Here is a 21,141-nt window from a genome sequence, read left to right as displayed (position 1 = left end):
CCCGCCACTAGTTGCCTAGTAAATGTCACATTGACACAGCAAAACATTTGCTATTAGCATTAGCTTAGAGCTAGCACTAGCTTACAGATAGCATTATCTTACAGCTAGCAATTGCTAAGAGCTAGCATTATACAACATGAAGACACAACACATCAATATAAAGCCACCACACAACAATATAAAGCCACAACACAACAATATAAGGCCACGACACAATAACATGAAGCCACAACACAATAATATAAAGACACAACACAACTTTAGACCATAACACACAAATATAGAGCCACAACACAGGAATATAAAAAGCCACAACACAACAACATAAAACCACACCACAACAACCTAAAACCACAACAAAACAACATAAAGCCACAACACAATAATATCAAGCCACAACACAACTTTAAGCCACGACAAAATAAAATAAGGCCACAACACAACAATATAAAGACACAACACAAATCTAAGCCACAACACAAAATTATCAAGCCACAACACAACTTTAAGCCACGACAAAATAAAATAAGGCCACAGCACAACAATATAAAGACACACCACAAATGTAAGCCACAACACAACAATATAGAGCCACAACACAACAACATAAAGCCACAAAACAACAACCTAAAGCCACAACAAAATAAGGCCACAGCACAGGAATATATAAAGCCACAACACAATAATATCAAGCCACAACACAACTTTAAGCCACGACAAAATAAAATAAGGCCAAAACACAACAATATAAAGAAACAACACAAATCAAAGCCACAACACAACACAACAATATAAAGCCACAACACAACAATATAAATCCAAAACAACAATATAAGGCCACGACACAATAACATGAAGCCACAACACAATAATATAAAGACACAACACAACTTTAGACCATAACACACAAATATAAAGCCACAACACAGGAATATAAAAAGCCACAACACAACAACATTAAGCCAAAACACAACATAAAACCACAACACAACAACATAAAGCCACAACAACATAAAGCCACAACACAATAATATCAAGCCACAACACAACTTTAAGCCACGACAAAATAAAATAAGGCCACAACACAACAATATGAAGCCACAACACAATAATATAAAGACACGACACAGGAATACAAAAAGCCACAACACAACAACATCAAGCCACGACACAATTTTGAGCCGCAACACAAAAAAATAAGGCCACAACACAACAATATAAAGACACAAAACAACTTTAGACCCTAACACACAAATATAAAGCCACAACACAAGTCTAAGCCACAACACAACAACATCAAGCCACGACACAATTTTGAGCCACAACACAATAAAATAAGGCCACAACACAACAATATAAAGACACAAAACAACTTTAGACCCCAACACACAAATATAAAGTCACAACACAACTCTAAACCACAACACAACAATAGAAAGACACAACACAACAATAAAAATCCACAACTCAACAATACATGACCATAACACAGGAATATTAAAAGCCACAACACAACAACATCAAGCCACGACACGATAACATAAAGCCACAACACAAGTTTGAGCCACAACAAAATAAAATAAGGCCAAAACACAACAATATAAAGACACAACACAACTCTAAGCCCCAACATAACAATATAAAGCCACAACACAAAAACATCAAGCCACGACACAACTTTAAGCCACAACACAATAAAATAAGGCCACAACACAACAATATGAATACACAAAACAACTTTAGACCATAACACACAAATATAAAGCCACAACACAACTTTAAGCCACAACACAATAAAATAAGGCCACAACACAACAATATAAATACATAAAACAACTTTAGACCATAACACACAAATATAAAGCCACAACACAACTTTAAGCCACAACACAATAAAATAAGGCCACAACACAACAATATAAATACACAAAACAACTTTAGACCATAACACACAAATATAAAGCCACAACACAACTCTAAGCCACAACACAATAATATGAAGCTACAACACAATGATATGAAGTCACAACACAACTTTAAACCTCAATAAAATAAAATACAGCCACAACACAATAACATAACACAACTTTAGGCCACAACACACAAATATAAAGCCACAACACAACTACTGTGTGTAATGTGCTGAAAGTTTAATGTAATATTGTTTAAGAAAATGTAAATGTAGATAAAATGTAAGTGTAGATAAAATGTAAGTGTAGATAAAATGTAAATGTAGATAAAATGTAAATGTAGATAAAATGTAAGTGTAGATAAAATGTAAGTGTAGATAAAATGTAAATGTAGATAAAATGTAAATGTAGATAAAATGTAAATGTAGATAAAATGTAAGTGTAGATAAAATGTAAATGTAGATAAAATGTAAATGTAGATAAAATGTAAATGTAGATAACATGTAAATGTAGATAAAATGTAAGTGTAGATAAAATGTAAGTGTAGATAAAATGTAAATGTAGATAAAATGTAAGTGTAGATAAAATGTAAGTGTAGATAAAATGTAAGTGTAGATAAAATGTAAATGTAGATAAAATGTAAATGTAGATAAAATGTAAGTGTAGATAAAAGATAAGTGTAGAAGTCCACATAGTGTAGGTGCTGAAGTATTCATGTATGAAAGTGAAAGTTACCTTCCATAAAAGTGTCACCTTCCTCTCTGACCCTGACTTCTCATTGGTTAACACCCTCCACACACTCACTGGCTTGGACGGGCCTGAAGACACGCACAAACACACACACACACACACACACACACACACACACACACACACACGCACACGCACACGCACACACACATTGGGGTCTTAAAAGATGAGTGGAAAAGTTTTATAAAAATGAGTGGGTACCGTGCAGTGGAAAAGAGGTATTAAAAAGACAAGTGAGTACCATGCAGTGGAAAAGGGGTATTAAAAAGACGAGTGGGTACCATGCAGTGGAAAAGGGGTATTAAAAAGACAAGTGGGTACCGTGCAGTGGAAAAGAGGTATTAAAAAGACAAGTGAGTACCATGCAGTGGAAAAGGGGTATTAAAAAGACAAGTGGGTACCATGCAGTGGAAAAGGGGTATTAAAAAGACGAGTGGGTACTATGCAGTGATAAAGGGGTATTAAAAAGACGAGTGGGTACTCTGCAGTGGAAAAGGAGTATTAAAAAGACGAGTGGGTACCATGCAGTGGCAAAGGGAAATTAAAGACAAGTGGGTACCATGCAGTGGAAAAGGGGTATTAAAAAGACGAGTGGGCACCATGCAATGGAAAAGGGTTACTAAAAAGACAAGTGAGTACCATGCAGTGGAAAAGGGGTATTAAAAAGACAAGTGAGTACCATGCAGTGGAAAAGGGGTATTAAAAAGACGAGTGGGTACCATGCAGTGGAAAAGGGGTATTAAAAAGACGAGTGGGTACCATGCAGTGGAAAAGGGGTATTAAAAAGACGAGTGGGCACCATGCAATGGAAAAGGGTTACTAAAAAGACAAGTGAGTACCATGCAGTGGAAAAGGGGTATTAAAAAGACAAGTGGGTACTATGCAGTGGAAAAGGGGTATTAAAAAGACGAGTGGGTACCAAGCAGTGGAAAAGGGGTATTAAAAAGACGAGTGGGTACCATGCAGTGGTAAAGGGGTATTAAAAAGACGAGTGGGTACTCTGCAGTGGAAAAGGGGTATTAAAAAGACGAGTGGGTACTCTGCAGTGGAAAAGGAGTATTAAAAAGACGAGTGGGTACCATGCAGTGGAAAAGGGGTATTAAAAAGACGAGTGGGTACCATGCAGTGGAAAAGGGGTATTAAAAAGACGAGTGGGTACCATGCAGTGGAAAAGGGGTATTAAAAAGACGAGTGGGTACCATGCAGTGGAAAAGGGGTATTAAAAAGACGAGTGGGCACCATGCAATGGAAAAGGGTTACTAAAAAGACAAGTGAGTACCATGCAGTGGAAAAGGGGTATTAAAAAGACAAGTGGGTACTATGCAGTGGAAAAGGGGTATTAAAAAGACGAGTGGGTACCATGCAGTGGAAAAGGAGTATTAAAAAGACAAGTGGGTACTATGCAGTGGAAAAGGGGTATTAAAAAGACGAGTGGGTACCATGCAGTGGAAAAGGGGTATTAAAAAGACGAGTGGGTACCATGCAGTGGAAAAGGGGTATTAAAAAGACAAGTGGGTACTATGCAGTGGAAAAGGGGTATTAAAAAGACGAGTGGGTACCATGCAGTGGAAAAGGGGTATTAAAAAGACGAGTGGGTACCATGCAGTGGAAAAGGGGTATTAAAAAGACGAGTGGGTACCATGCAGTGGAAAAGGGGTATTAAAAAGACAAGTGGGTACTATGCAGTGGAAAAGGGGTATTAAAAAGACGAGTGGGTACCATGCAGTGGAAAAGGGGTATTAAAAAGACGAGTGGGTACTCTGCAGTGGTTAAGGAGTATTAAAAAGACGAGTGGGTACCATGCAGTGGAAAAGGGGTATTAAAAAGACGAGTGGGTACTCTGCAGTGAAAAAGGAGTATTAAAAGACGAGTGGGTACCATGCAGTGGAAAAGGGGTATTAAAAAGACGAGTGGGTACTCTGCAGTGAAAAAGGAGTATTAAAAGACGAGTGGGTACCATGCAGTGGAAAAGGGGTATTAAAAAGACAAGTGAGTACCATGCAGTGGAAAAGGAGTATTAAAAAGACAAGTGGGTACTATACAGTGAAAAAGGGGTATTAAAAAGACAAGTGGGTACTATACAGTGAAAAAGGAGTATTAAAAAGACGAGTGGGTACCATGCAGTGGAAAAGGGGTACTAAAAAGACGATTGGGGTTAAAGGTCAGCTTACTTTTTCCAGGACTTCTCATGGTCATTGATGGACTCCATTTGCTGCAGCGTGACCTTTGACCTGCACCCAGGTAGGGGGCGGAGTCACACAACATCACCTGGAACTGGTAGTCCACCAGAGGCTCCAGGCCGTCTACTTGCACCTTATCCTCAGCGAGGCGGGTCACCTGGCTCACCACCTAGGCCACAACATCACGTCACCATGGCGACACAACTTGGATGGAGGTAGATAGTCGACTTACCCAGGAAGCGTTGTCGCCACGCCGCCGTCTGACGGACGCTCGCAGGTGTGGCACAGCCTCAGGTGTAGTCCACTGCAAGATGGCCGCCAGCCTGGAGGAATTCTTCTGGAAGTGGATGTGCTGGATGACAGGACTCTGTGGAACCACTGTGGGCGACGTCAACCACTACATCACCAATCACCTAACTATCTACACATCCAACTACATCACCAATCACCTAACTATCTACACATCCAACTACATCACCAATCACATCATCATCAACTGCATCACCAATGACCTAACCATCTACATCTCCAACTACATCATCAACTGCATCACCAATGACCTAACACCTACATCTCCAACTACATCAACTGCATTACCAATGACCTAACCATCTACATCTCCAACTACATCATCAACTGCATCACCAACGACCTAACACCTACATCACCAACTACATCAACTGCATCACCAATGACCTAACCATCTACATCTCCAACTACATCATCAACTGCATTGCCAATTACCTAACACCTACATCTCCAACTACATCACCAACTACATCAACTGCATTACCAATGACCTAACATCTACATATCCAACTACATCATCAACTGCATCACCAATGACCTAACCATCTGCATCTCCAATCATATCATCAACTACATCACCAATGACCTAACCATCTACATCTCCAACTGCATCATCAACTGCATCACCAATGACCTAACACCTACATCCCCAACTACATCACCAACTAAATCAACTGCATCACCAATGACCTGACATCTGCATCTCCAACTACATCAACCGCATCACCAAAGACCTAACCATCTACATCTCCAACTACCTCAACTACATCACCAACTACATCAACCACACCACCAATGACCTAACCATCTACATGTCCAACTACATCAACTACATAACCAACTACATCAACTACATCACCAATGACCTAACCATCTACATATCCAACTACATCATCTGCATCACCAATAACCTAACCAACTACATCACCAAATAAATAAACTGCATCAACTGCATCACCAATGACCTAACCATCCATATCTCCAACTACATCAACTACATCACCAACTACATCAAGTACATCATCAATGTCTTAACCATCTACATCCCCAACTACATCTCCAACAACATCATCTGCATCACCAATGACCTAACCATCTACATCTCCAAATACATCACCAACTACACCAACTACATTACCAAATACATAAACTACATCAACTGCATCACCAGTGACCTAACCATCCATATCTCCAACTACATCTCCAACTACATCAACTACACCAATTACATCTACTGTATCGCCACATACATCAACTGCATCAACTACATCACCCACTGTAGCAACTGCATCACCAATGACCTAACCATCTCCAACTGCATCAACTGCATCACCAACTACATCAACTACATCACCTATGGCCAAACATCTACATCTCCAACTATATCAACTACATCGCCAACTGCATCACTAATCACATCATCAATTGCATCATCAACGACCTAACATCTACATCTCCAACTACATCAAGAGCATCACCAACTACATCAACTGCATCACAAATGACCTAACCATCTACATCTCCAACTACATTACCAACTACATCAACAATGACCTAACCATTTACATCTCCAACTACATAAACTACTTCACCAACTACTTCAAATGCATCACCAATGACCTAACCATCTGCACCTCCAACTACATCACCAATGACCTAACCATCTACATCTCCAACTACATCACCAATGACCTAACCATCTACATCTCCAACTACATCAAATACATCACAGAATACCTCAAATGCATCACCAATCACATCATTAACTACATGACCAACAACCTAACTACATCACTAATCTCATCACCAACTACATTACCAACGACCTAACTATATCACCAACTACATTACCAACAACCTAACTAATTACATCACCAATCATATCACCAACGAACTAAGCAACTACACTACCTACATCACCAATTGCTTCAACAAGTACATTAACCACATCACCAAGTACATCAACTACATCCCCAACTACATCGGCAGCTTCACCAATGACCTAACTAACTACATCAACTACATAGCCAACTACATGACCAGCATCATCGACTACATCAGACATGACCTAACCAACTACATCACCAACTACATCGCCAATGGCCTAACCAACTACATCACCATCTACCTAACCAACTGCATCACCAATCATATCACCGATGACCTAACCAACTACATCACCAACTACATCCCCAACAACCTAACCAATTACACTACCTACATCACCATTTGCTTCAACAAATACATTAGCTACATCACCGAGTACATCAACTACATCACAAACTACATCAAGAACTACACCAACTAAATAACCAACTACATCACCGGCCACATCAACTGCATCAACAACTATATCACCAACTACACTGACAACTACAGCAACTACATAACCAAATACATCATCAGCTACATTACCTGAATCAACAACTACATCAGCAACTACATCAACTGAATCACCAATCACATCATCAACTACATCACCAACGACCTAACCAACTACATCAACTATCCAACCAACTACATCACCAATCACAACAGCATCGACTTAACCAACTACATCACCCCTGACTCAACCAACTACATCATCAATCACATCTCCAACTGCATCGCCAACGACCTAACCAACTACATCACAAACGGCCTTACCAACTACATCACCAATCACATCACCAACAACCTAACAAACTACACTACCTACATCACATTTTCTTCAACAAATACTTTAACTGCATCACCAAGCACATCAACTACATCCCCAACTACATCAGAAGCTTCACCAACCACTTAACCAACTACATCACCGGCTACATCAACTGCATCAACAACTACATCACCAACTACATCACACGCTAAATCAACAACTACATTAACTGCATCACCAACCGCATGGGGTACATCGACAACTACATCACCAACTCTATATCATTGACTACATTAACCACATCCCAACTACTTCAGCTACATCACTAACAACTTAACCACATACATCAACTACATCGCCAGCTTCACCAACGGCATCACAAACTACATCACCAACCGCATCACCAACTACGTCAGCCACACCACCACCGACATTACCAACCACATCAACAACTACATAAACTACATTGCTGACTACATCAGCTGCATCGGCAACCTCATCAGCTAAATTGCCAACTACATCGCCAACTACATCACCAACTTCGTCACCAGCTACATCAACCCCATCACCAACCACATGACTGACTACATCACCAACTACATCAACATCAACAACATCACCAGCTACATCACCAACTACATCAACAACATCACCAGCTACATCACCAACTACATTACCAACTACACATGTTTATTTGCAGTATTTTAATTTATTTGAAGGGGTTTATTGTTTTTAACATATTTATTTGCAGTATTTTAACTTGAAATGATTCATGTTATAAATATGTTAATCTACAGTATTTTATTTTGAAGGGATTCATGTTATAAATTTGTCTATTTGCAGTATTTTAATGTGAAGGAATTCCTGTTATGAAATATGTTCATTTGCCGTATATTAATTTGAAAATATTTATGTTATATAAATGTTCATTTGCAGTATTTTGATTTGAAAGGATTCATGTTAAGAAATGTGTTTATTTGCAGTATTTTAATTTGAAGGGATTCATGTTTTAAACGTGTAGTTGCAGTATTTTAATTTGAAGGGATTCATGGTATAAATATGTTCATTTGCAATATTTTAGTTTGAAGGGATTCATTTTATAAATATGTTAATTTGCAGTATTTTAATTTGAAGGGATTCATGTTTTAAACGTGTAGTTGCAGTATTTTAATTTGAAGGGATTCATGGTATAAATATGTTCATTTGCAGTATTTTAATTTGAAGGGATTCATGTTTTAAATGTGTAGTTGCAGTATTTTAATTTGAAGGGATTAATGTTATAAATATGTTCATTTGCAGTATTTTAATTTGAAGGGATTTATGTTATATGTTTAGTTGCAGTATTTTAAGTTGAAGGGATTCATGGTATAAATATGTTCATTTGCAGTATTTTAATCTGAAGGGATTCATGGTATAAATATGTTAATTTGCAATATTTTAGTTTGAAGGGATTAATGTTATAAATATGTTTAGTTGCAGTATTTTAATTTGAAGGGATTCATGTTATGAAATATGTCCATTTGCAGTATTTTAATTTGAAAGGATTGATGTTATAAATATGTTCATTTGCAATATTTTAGTTTGAAGGGATTCATGCTATAAATATGTTCAGTTGCAGTATTTTAATTTGAAGGGATTCATTTTATAATTATGTTCATTTGTAGTATTTTAATTTGAAGGGATTCATTTTATAAATATGTTCATTGGCAGTATTTTAATTTGAAGGGATTCATGTTATAAATATGTTCATTTGGAGTATTTTAATATAAAAGGATTCATGTTATGAATAGGTTCACTTGCGGTATTTTAATTTGAAGAGATTCATTTTATGAATATGTTCATTTGCAGTATTTTAATTTGAAGGAATTCCTGTTATGAAATATGTTCATTTGCCGTATATTAATTTGAAAGAATTCCTGTTATGAATACGTTTATTTGCAGTATTTTAATTTGAAAGGATTCATGTTAACAAAATGTGTTTATTTGCAGTATTTTAATTTGAAGGGATTCATGTCATGAAAAACGTTTATTTGCAGTATTTTAATTTGAAGGGATTCATGTTATGAATATGTTCATTTGCAGTATTTTAATTTGAAGGGATTCGTGGTATAAATATGTTTGTTTATCTACAGTATTTTAATTTGAAGGGATTTATGTTATAAATTTGTTCATTTGCGGTATTTTAATTTAAAGGAATTCCTGTTATGAAACATGTTTATTAGCAGTATTTTAATTTGAAAGGATTCATGTTATGAATAGGTTCACTTGCAGTATTTTAATTTGAAGGGATTCATGTTATGAATATGTTCATTTGCAGTATTTTAATTTGAAGGGATTCGTGGTATAAACATGTTTATTAGCAGTATTTTAATTTGAAGGGATTCATGTTATGAATAGGTTCACTTGCAGTATTTTGATTTGAAAGGATTCATGTTATAAATTTGTCTATTTGCAGTATTTTAATTTTGAAATATGTTCATTTGCAGTATTTTAATTTGACAGGATTCATGTTAAGAAATGTGTTTATTTGCAGTATTTTAATTTGAAGGGATTAATTTTATAAATATGTGCATTTGCAATATTTTAGTTTGAAGGGATTCATGTTATGAAACGTGTTCATTTGCAGTATTTTAATTTGAAGGGATTTATGTTATAAATATGTTTAGTTGCAGTATTTTAAGTTGAAGTATAAATATGTTCATTTGCAATATTTTAGTTTGAAGGGATTCATGTTATAAATATGTTTATTTGTAGTATTTCAATTTGAAGGGATTCATGGTACAAATATGTTCATTTGCAATATTTTAGTTTGAAGGGATTCATGTTATAAATAGGTTCACTTGCAGTATTTTTGCTGTATTTTGATTTGAAAGGATTATAAATTTGTCTATTTGCAATATTTTAATTTGAAGGAATTCCTGTTATGAAAAATGTTCATTTGCCGTATATTAATTTGAAAGGATTCATGTCATAAATATGTTTATTTGCAGTATTTTAATTTGAAAGGACTCATGTTAAGAAATGTGTTTAATTGCAGTATTTTAATTTGAAGGGATTCATATTATGAAAAACGTTTGTTTGCAGTATTTTAATTTGAAGGGATTCATTTTATAAATATGTTAATTTGCAGTATTTTAATTTGAAGGGATTCATGTTTTAAATATGTGTAGTTGTAGTATTTTAATTTGAAGGGATTTATGTTATAAATATGTGTAGTTGCAGTATTTTAATTTGAAGGGATTAATGTTATAAATATGTTCAGTTGCAGTATTTTAATTTGAAAGGATTGGTGTTGTAAACATGTTCCTGCTCCCTCACCGATGTCGTTTAGGGTGAAGACGAAGGTGTCGGACATCACGCGTCCAAACTGGTTGTGCGCGGTGACGACTAGCTGATACGAGGTGTTTCCAGCCCGCAGAGTGGGAGGTAGGATGAGGTGCTGCTGGTCAGGGCCGCACGCTAAATGTTGTGGACTGGAGTTCTCCCTGCAGATGTTCAAAGTCAGGACCCCAGACTCAAACACCGCTGTGACGCACCTGGACTGCCAGCACCTGCTGAAGGACACCTCGCAGGAAGTGGAAACATGGGTGTCTCGTCCTCGCCGCCATGAGCACTCCACCCGCTGCCACCGCCTCGTGGTGACACAGGTGAGGTTGAGGGGCTTGTCAGGGGGGCCTTCATGTTGGGGGGGGGGGCAAAAGTATGATAAGAAACTGCAGACTATGAAGTACATAGTGTGAAGTACACAATATGAAGTACATACTATGAATCACAGACTATGAAGTACATACTGTGAAGTACACAATATGAAGTACATATTGTGAAGTAAAGACTATCAAGTACACGCTATGAAGCACAGACAATTAAGTACCCTTTATGAAGCACAGACTATAAAGCACATACTATGAAGTACAGACTATGAAGTACATACTGTGAAGTATAGACTACAAACCACAGACTATGAAGTACATACTGTAAAGTACAGACTATGAAGCACAAACTATTAAGTACACATGAAGCACAGACAATTAAGCACACATTATGAAGCACAGACTATCAAGTACACACTGTCAAGTACATACTAAAAAGTACAGACTATGAAGCACAAACTATTAAGTACACATTGTGAAGCATACTATAAAGTACATACTATGAAGTACAGACTATGAAGCACAAACTATTAAGTACACATTGTGAAGCATACTATAAAGTACATACTATGAAGTACAGACTATGAAGCACAACATATTAAGTACACATTGTGAAGCATACTATAAAGTACATACTATGAAGTACATACTATAAAGTACAGACTATGAAGTACACACTATGAAGTACAGACTATGAAGTACACACTATGAAGCACAGACTATGAAGCACAGACTATGAAGCACAGACTATGAAGCACAGACTATGAAGTACAGACCATGGACTACAGCCTATGAAGCACAAACAATTAAGTACACATTATGAAGCAAATACTATAAAGTACATGTCATGAAGTACAAACTATGAAACACAGACTTCAAAGTACACACTATGAAGCACAGACTATGATGTAAATACTATGAAGTACATACTATGAGGTACGGACTATGAAATACAGACTACGATGTTCAAACTATGAAGTTCAGACTCAGTACATACTATGAAGCACAGACTATGATGTATGTGCTATGAAATGCAGACTATGAGGTACACACTATGAAGTACAGACTACAACGTTCAAACTATGAAGTTTAGATTACGAGAAACAGACTATGAAATTCAGACTATGAAGCACGGACTATGAAGTACACACTATGAAACACAGACTATGATGTAAAGACTATGAAGTACAGACTGAGGTACAGACTATAACGTACAGAATGATGTTCAAACTATGAAGTACAGACCGAGATAAAGACTATGAAGTACATACTATGATGTAGACTATGACTGTAAATAACAGACTATAAAGTACATACTATAAAGTACACAATATAAAGTACAAATTATCAAGTACATACTATGAAGTACAGACTCTGGAGTACAGACCATGAAGCACGGACTATGAAGCACACACTATGAAACACAGACTATGATGTAAATACTATGAAGTACAGACTATGAGATACAGACTATGAAGTACGTGCTATGATGTACGGACCTTGAAGTACAGACTGTAAATAACAGTAAGGAAGTACTTACTATAAAGTACACACTATAAAGTACATATTATCAAGTACTATGAAGTTCAGACTATGAAGTATATAAAGTTCCTACTATGAAGTGGGGACTATAAAGTGAAGACTGTGAAATAAAGACTATAAAGTAGAGACTATGAAGTAGTGACTATGAAATACAGACTATGAAGTAGGGACTATGAAGTAATCAATCAATCAATCAGTCAATCAATGTTTATTTATATAGCCCTAAAACACAAGTGTCAAAGTAAGGACTATTAATTACAGACTAAGAAGTAGAGACTATGAAGCAGAGATAATGAAGTAGGGTCTATAAAGTACCGACTATGAAATAGAGACTATGAAGTAGGAACTATTCAATAAAGACTGTAAAGTAGAGACTATGAAGTAAGGACTATAAAGCACAGAATATGAAGTAGTGACAATGAAGTAGGGAATATAAAGGAGACCATGAAGTAGGGACTATGAAGTAGAGACTATGAAGTGGGGGCTATAAATGAGAGACTATGAAGTAGAAACTATGAATTATTACTGTGAATGTGTGTGTGAATGGGTGAATGTGGAAATAGTGTCAAAGCGCTTTGAGTACCTTGAAGGTAGAAAAGCGCTATACAAGTACAACCCATTTACCCATTTAATTAGAAACTATGAATTGGGACTATGAAGTAGACTCTGAAGTAGAGAAAATGAAGGTGGGACTATAAAGTACAGACTATGAAGTAGACACTATAAAGTAGGGACTATGAAGTAGGAACTATGCAATACAGACTATAATGTAGAGATTATGAAGTAAGGGACTATAAAGCACAAAATATGAAGTAGTGACAAGGAAGTAGGGAATATAAAGGAGACTATGAAGTAAGGACTAAGAAGTAAGGACAATGAAATAGGGACTATGAAGTAGAGACTATGAAGTAGAAAAACTATAAAGGCGAGACTATGAAGAAGGGACTATGAAGTAGAGACTATGAATTAGGGACAACGTCGTAGAGACTATGAATTAGAGACTATGAATTGGGACTATTAAGTAGACTCTGAAGTAGAGACAATGAAGTAGGGACTATAAAGTACAGAAAATTAAGTAGAGACAATGAAGTAGGGACTATAAAGTACAGACAATGAAGTAGGGACTATGAAGTCGAGACTATGACATAGGACCTATGCAATAGAGACTATAAAGTAGAGACTATGTAGTAAGGACTATAAACTACAGACTATGAAGTAGAGACTATGAAGTAGGGACTATAAAGAAGAGACTATGAAGTAGGGACTATGAAGTAGAGACTAGGAAGTAGGGACTATGAAGTAGAGACTGGGAAGTAGGGACTATGAAGTACAGACTATGAAGTAGAGACTATAAAGGTGAGACTATAAAGGTGAGACTATGAAGTAGGGACTATGAATTAGAGACTATTAATTAGAGACTATGAATTGGGACTATGAAGTAGGGACTATGAAGTAGAGACTATGATGTAGGGACTATGAAGTAGGGACTATGAAGTAGGGACTATGAAGTAGTGACTATGAAGGAGGGACTATGAAGTACAGACAATGAAGTAGGGACTATGAAGTCGAGACTATGACGTAGGAACTATGCAATAGAGACTATAAACTAGAGACTATGAAGTAAGGACTATAACTACAGACTATGAAGTAGAGACTATGAAGTAGGGGCTATAAAGAAGAGACTATGAAGTAGGGACTATGAAGTAGAGATTAGGAAGTAGGGACTATGAAGTAGAGACTGGGAAGTAGGGACTATGAGTACAGACTATGAAGTAGAGACTATAAAGGTGAGACTATGAAGTAGGGACTATGACGTAGAGACTATGAATTAGAGACTATTAATTAGTGACTATGAATTGGGACTATGAAGTAGGGACTATGAAGTGGAGACTATGATGTAGGGACTATGAAGTAGGGACTATGAAGTAGGGACTATGAAGTAGAAACTATGAAGTAGAAACTATAAAGGAGAGACTATGAAGAAGGGACTATGAGGTAGAGACTATGAAGTAGGGACAACGTCGTAGAGTCTATGAATTAGAGTATGAATTGGGACTATTAAGTAGACTCTGAAGTAGAGACAATGAAGTAGGGACTATAAAGTACAGACAATGAAGTAGGGACTATGAAGTCGAGACTATGAAGTAGAAACTATAAAGGAGAGACTATGAAGAAGGGGCTATAAACTACAGACTATGAAGTAGAGACTATGAAGTAGGGACTATAAAGAAGAGACTATGAAGTAGGGACTATGAAGTAGAGACTATAAAGGTGAGACTATGAAGTAGGGACTATGACGTAGAGACTATGAATTAGAGACTATGAATTAGAGACTATGAATTGGGACTATGAAGTGGGGACTATGAAGTAGGGACTATGAAGTAGAGACTATGAAGTGGGGACTATGAAGTGGGGACTATGAAGTGGGGACTATGAAGTAGGGACTATGAAGTGGGGTCTATGAAGTGGGGACTATGAAGTGTGGACTATGAAGTAGTGACTATGAAGTAGAGACTATGAAGTAGAGACTATGAAGTAGAGACTATGAAGTAGAGACTATGAAGTAGGGACTATGAAGTGGGGTCTATGAAGTGGGGACTATGAAGTGGGGACTATGAAGAGGGGACTATGAAGTGGGGTCTATGAAGTGGGGACTATGAAGTGGGGTCTATGAAGTGGGGACTATGAAGTGGGGACTATGAAGTGGGGACTATGAAGAGGGGACTATGAAGTGGGGACTATGAAGTGGGGTCTATGAAGTGGGGACTATGAAGTGGGGTCTATGAAGTGGGGACTATGAAGTGGGGACTATGAAGAGGGGACTATGAAGTGGGGACTATGAAGTGGGGTCTATGAAGTGGGGACTATGAAGTGGGGTCTATGAAGTGGGGACTATGAAGTGGGGTCTATGAAGTGGGGACTATGAAGTGGGGACTATGAAGAGGGGACTATGAAGTGGGGACTATGAAGTGGGGTCTATGAAGTGGGGACTATGAAGTGGGGACTATGAAGTGGGGACTATGAAGTGTGGACTATGAAGTGGGGACTATGAAGTGGGGACTATGAAGTGTGGACTATGAAGTGGGGACTATGAAGTGGGGACTATGAAGTGTGGACTATGAAGTAGAGACTATGAAGTGGGGACTATGAAGTGGGGACTATGAAGTGGGGACTATGAAGTGGGGACTATGAAGTGTGGACTATGAAGTGGGGACTATGAAGTGGGGACTATGAAGTGGGGACTATGAAGTGGGGACTATGAAGTACATACGTCCACCAATCAGGTCCAGACCACCAACAAGCCAGGGCAGTGTGTCGTCAGTCTTGATCAGGCACAGCAGGCTGGATCGAGGCAGCATCACCTTGGACAGGCGGAAGACGGCCGGGCTGCACCCGTCTCTCTTCCACAGGTCCACAGGTTGCGAGTTCAACTCCAAGAAGATCTTGTACCTGCAGTTTAGTCGAAGTATCAGCGCGATACGTGTTACTGGAGTGGCAGCAGCAGTAGGTTCCTCCTACCTCTCCTTGCACGCTGAGACGTGGCAGAACACGGTCAGGTCGGAGCCCAGCTCAAAGCGCCGCGACGGCTCCACGCTGACGGCGCCCAGGCTGTGGTCAAACGTCTGGCAGCTGGCGGGGAGCAGGCCTGGCCCTGCCGGGGAAGACCACGTCGGTTGGAGCGGCTGGGAAGAAGAGCAGGAAGAGCCGTGGGTACTCACCTGTGAGCAGCCAGCCCAGGAGAAGAGCCATGGTGACTTTCCAGAAGGTCATCTTGCTGGCAAAGACTTGAGCGGAACACGTTCTCATTCCTGGCATCTTGGCAGCCTCCGCCGCTCGATGGAAGCGACAAGAGACGCAGCGTGACTCACTGCAGCAGATAAGAAACATGCACACTTCTCGGCTTTTATGGCATGCAAGATGTTTCACAATACAACCAAAACATCTGAAATGAGGCCACTGACCTATTTTGGTGGTTTGCTGCGAGAAACAGGAGGCTGACAAGCTGGCTCGTGTTCTACTTCATGAACCGCAGCTGCCTCCCATCTGCTCTTTAAACATCTTCAGGAGCCAACCAACCAACGAGATAGCATGTTGTCATCTAGTCACACCTTCTCATTAAACATGTTTGCACATCTTCAGGAGTCAACCAACCAACGAGATAGCATGTTGTCATCTAGTCACACCTTCTCATTAAACATGTTTGCACATCTTCAAGAGTCAACCAATGCGTGAGATAGCATGTTGTCATCTAGTCACACCTTCTCATTAAACATGTTTGCACATCTTCAGGAGTCAACCAACCAACGAGATAGCATGTTGTCATCTAGTCACACCTTCTCATTAAACATGTTTGCACATCTTCAAGAGTCAACCAATGCGTGAGATAGCATGTTGTCATCTAGTCACACCTTCTCATTAAACATGTTTGCACATCTTCAGGAGTCAACCAACCAACGAGATAGCATGTTGTCATCTAGTCACTCATTCTCATTAAACATGTTTGCACATCTTCAGGAGTCAACCAACCAACGAGATAGCATGTTGTCATCTAGTCACACCTTCTCATTAAACATGTTTGCACATCTTCAGGAGTCAACCAACCAACGAGATAGCATGTTGTCATCTAGTCACACCTTCTCATTAAACATGTTTGCACATCTTCAGGAGTCAACCAACCAACGAGATAGCATGTTGTCATCTAGTCACACCTTCTCATTAAACATGTTTGCACATCTTCATAAGTCACCCAATGCGTGAGATAGCATGTTGTCATCTAGTCACATGTTCTAATTAAACATGTTTGCACATCTTCAAGAGTCAACCAACGCGTGAGATAGCATGTTGTCATCTAGTCACATGTTCTAATTAAACATGTTTGCACATCTTCATAAGTCAACCAACCAACGATAGCATGTTGTCATCTAGTCACATGTTCTAATTAAACATGTTTGCACATCTTCATAAGTCAACCAAGATAGCATGTCGTCATCTAGTCACATGTTCTCATTAAACATGTTTGCACATCTTCATAAGTCAACCAAGATAGCATGTCGTCATCTAGTCACATGTTCTAATTAAACATGTTTGGACATTTTCATAAGTCAACCAAAGCATGAAATAGCATGTCGTCATCTAGTCACATGTTCTCATTAAACATGTTTGCACATTTTCATAAGTCAACCAAGATAGCATGTCGTCATCTAGTCACATGTTCTAATTAAACATGTTTGGACATTTTCATAAGTCAACCAAAGCATGAAATAGCATGTCGTCATCTAGTCACATGTTCTAACTAAACATGTTTGGACATTTTCATAAGTCAACCAAAGCATGAAATAGCATGTCGTCATCTAGTCACATGTTCTCATTAAACATGTTTGCACATTTTCATAAGTCAACCAAGATAGCATGTCGTCATCTAGTTACATGTTCTAATTAAACATGTTTGGACATTTTCATAAGTCAACCAGAGCATGAAATAGCATGTCGTCATCTAGTCACATGTTCTCATTAAACATGTTTGCACATTTTCATAAGTCAACCAAGATAGCATGTCGTCATCTAGTTACATGTTCTAATTAAACATGTTTGGACATTTTCATAAGTCAACCAAAGCATGAAATAGCATGTCGTCATCTAGTCACATGTTCTCATTAAACATGTTTGCACATTTTCATAAGTCAACCAAGATAGCATGTCGTCATCTAGTTACATGTTCTCATTAAACATGTTTGGACATTTTCATAAGTCAACCAGAGCATGAGATAGCATGTTGTCATCTAGTCACACCTTCTCATTAAACATGATGTTTGCACATCTTCATAAGTCAACCAAGATAGCATGTCGTCATCTATTCACGTTGTCATTAAACATGTTTGCACAATTTCATAAGTCAACCAACGCATGAGATTGCATGTTGTCATCTATTCAGACGTTCTCAGAAAAACATGTTTGCACATCTTCATAAGTCAACCAGTGCATGTGTTAGCATGTTGTCATCTAGTCACACGTTCACAATATACATATTTGCACAGCTTCAGAGGTCAACCAACGCATGAGATAGCATGTTGTCATCTAGTCACACGTTCTCATTAATCATGGTGTTAGCACATCTTCATAAGTCACCCAACGCATGAGATAGCATGTTGTCATCTAGTCACACGTTCTCATTAAACATGTTAGCACATCTTCATGAGTCAACCAACGCATGTTAGCATGTTGTCATCTAGTCACATGTCATTAAACATAATGTTTGCACATCTTCATAAGTCAACCAACGCATGTTAGCATGTTGTCATCTAGTCACAAGTTCTTATCAAACACAATATTAGCACATCTTCATAAGTCAACCAACGAATGAGATAGCATGTTGTCATCTAGTCACAAGTTCTCATTAAACATGATGTTTACACATCTTCATAAGTTGAACAATGCATGAGATAGCATGTTGTCATCTAGTCACACATTGTCATTACACATGTTTGCACATCTTCATAAGTCAACCAAAGCATGAGATAGCATGTTGTCATCTAGTCACACGTTCTCATTAAACATGATGTTAGCACATCTTCATAAGTCGTCTCTTTTCATCGCGCAATTACACAGTATTTTGTACATCTGTTTTGCTGAATTTTTTTGCAATTTGTCCAATTAATAATGGAGAAGTCAAAGTACAAAGATGGAGGTGGGACGCTTTTAGCCTTTAGCCACACAAACACACGGTGATTCCTTGTTTAAAATTCCCGGATGTGAAGCTTTACTATCAATCAATCAATCAATGTTTATTTATATAGCCCCAAATCACAAATGTCTCAAAGGACTGCACAAATCATTACGACTACAACATCCTTGGAAGAACCCACAAAAGGGCAAGGAAAACTCACACCCAGTGGGCAGGGAGAATTCACATCCAGTGGGACGCCAGTGACAATGCTGACTATGAGAAACCTTGGAGAGGACCTCAGGTGTGGGCAACCCCCCCCCCCCCCCCCCCCTCTAGGGGACCGAAAGCAATGGATGTGGAGCGGGTCTAACATGATACTGTGAAAGTTCAATCCATAGTGGCTCCAACACAGCCGCGAGAGTTCAGTTCAAGCGGATCCAAGACAGCAGCGAGAGTCCCGTCCACAGGAAACCATCTCAAGCGGATCAGCAGCGTAGAGATGTCCCCAACCGATACAGGCGAGCGGTCCATCCTGGGTCCCGACGAGCGGTCCATCCTGGGTCTCGACTCTGGACAGTCAGTACTTCATCCATGGTCATCGGACCGGACCCCCTCCACAAGGGAGGGGGGGACATAGGAGAAAGAAAAGAAGCGGCAGATCAACTGGTCTAAAAAGGAGGTCTATTTAAAGGCTAGAGTATACAGATGAGTTTTAAGGTGAGACTTAAATGCTTCTACTGAGGTAGCATCTCGAACTGTTACCGGGAGGGCATTCCAGAGTACTGGAGCCCGAACGGAAAACACTCTATAGCCCGCAGACTTTTTTTGGGCTCTAGGAATCACTAATAAGCCGGAGTCTTTTGAAGGCAGATTTCTTGCCGGGACATATGGTACAATACAATCGGCAAGATAGGCTGGAGCTAGACCGTGTAGTATTTTATACGTAAGTAGTAAAACCTTAAATGGATCAGAGCAGTCAAGCGAACATGGTTCCCGACCACTAGTCAACCAGCAGGTTTCGGTGAGAAAATTGTGGTTAGAAAGTCGCTTCTTACCGGAGAAAAGCTGAGCTTGCCCCGTCCACAGCTGCCGTCGACTCCCCTGAGACACTGCGCGTCAAGACACCTGTGGACACACCCTTCCGACTATCAGGTACTGTTAAACTCACTAAAACACTAGCAACACATTAGAAAGATGCTACACGGTCTAGCTCCATCCTATCTTGCCGATTGTATTGTACCATATGTCCCGGCAAGAAATCTGCCTTCAAAAGACTCCGGCTTATTAGTGATTCCTAGAGCCCAAAAAAAGTCTGCGGGCTATAGAGCGTTTTCCGTTCGGGCTCCAGTACTCTGGAATGCCCTCCCGGTAACAGTTCTAGATGCTACCTCAGTAGAAGCATTTAAGTCTCACCTTAAAACTCATCTGTATACTCTAGCCTTTAAATAGACCTCCTTTTTAGACCAGTTGATCTGCCGCTTCTTTTCTTTCTCCT

The 21,141-nt window shown here is 38.8% G+C and overlaps 1 protein-coding gene across 6 annotated transcripts in view; it reads right to left on the bottom strand.

The window, feature by feature from the left end:
- Window positions 1-19,924, bottom strand: part of LOC133543556 (interleukin-12 receptor subunit beta-2-like) — a 57,179-nt gene extending 37,255 nt beyond the window's left edge. For 5 of the 6 annotated variants that reach the window (XR_009804403.1, XR_009804404.1, XM_061888189.1 and 2 more), the window contains exons 1-8: window positions 16,702-19,924; window positions 16,502-16,634; window positions 16,254-16,432; window positions 11,342-11,465; window positions 11,109-11,275; window positions 5,073-5,218; window positions 4,832-5,009; window positions 2,646-2,728 (exon numbers count right to left, since the gene is read on the bottom strand). Coding sequence is in view for 4 of the 6 variants with exons in the window: in XM_061888189.1 (XP_061744173.1) it covers window positions 2,646-2,728; window positions 4,832-5,009; window positions 5,073-5,218; window positions 11,109-11,275; window positions 11,342-11,465; window positions 16,254-16,432; window positions 16,502-16,634; window positions 16,702-16,870 (1,179 nt within the window). In the remaining 2 variants the exon portion in view is untranslated. The remainder of the gene's footprint in view (window positions 1-2,645; window positions 2,729-4,831; window positions 5,010-5,072; window positions 5,219-11,108; window positions 11,276-11,341; window positions 11,466-16,253; window positions 16,433-16,501; window positions 16,635-16,701) is intronic. The other variant, XM_061888188.1, reaches the window with a different exon arrangement.
- Window positions 19,925-21,141: the final 1,217 nt, after the last annotated feature.

The sequence above is a fragment of the Nerophis ophidion genome, linkage group LG26 (assembly GCF_033978795.1).
Source record: "Nerophis ophidion isolate RoL-2023_Sa linkage group LG26, RoL_Noph_v1.0, whole genome shotgun sequence".
Taxonomy (NCBI): Eukaryota; Metazoa; Chordata; class Actinopteri; order Syngnathiformes; family Syngnathidae; genus Nerophis; species Nerophis ophidion.
The sequence above is the reverse complement of the archived record's forward strand: the minus strand, read 5'-3'. Positions and strand labels throughout refer to the sequence as shown.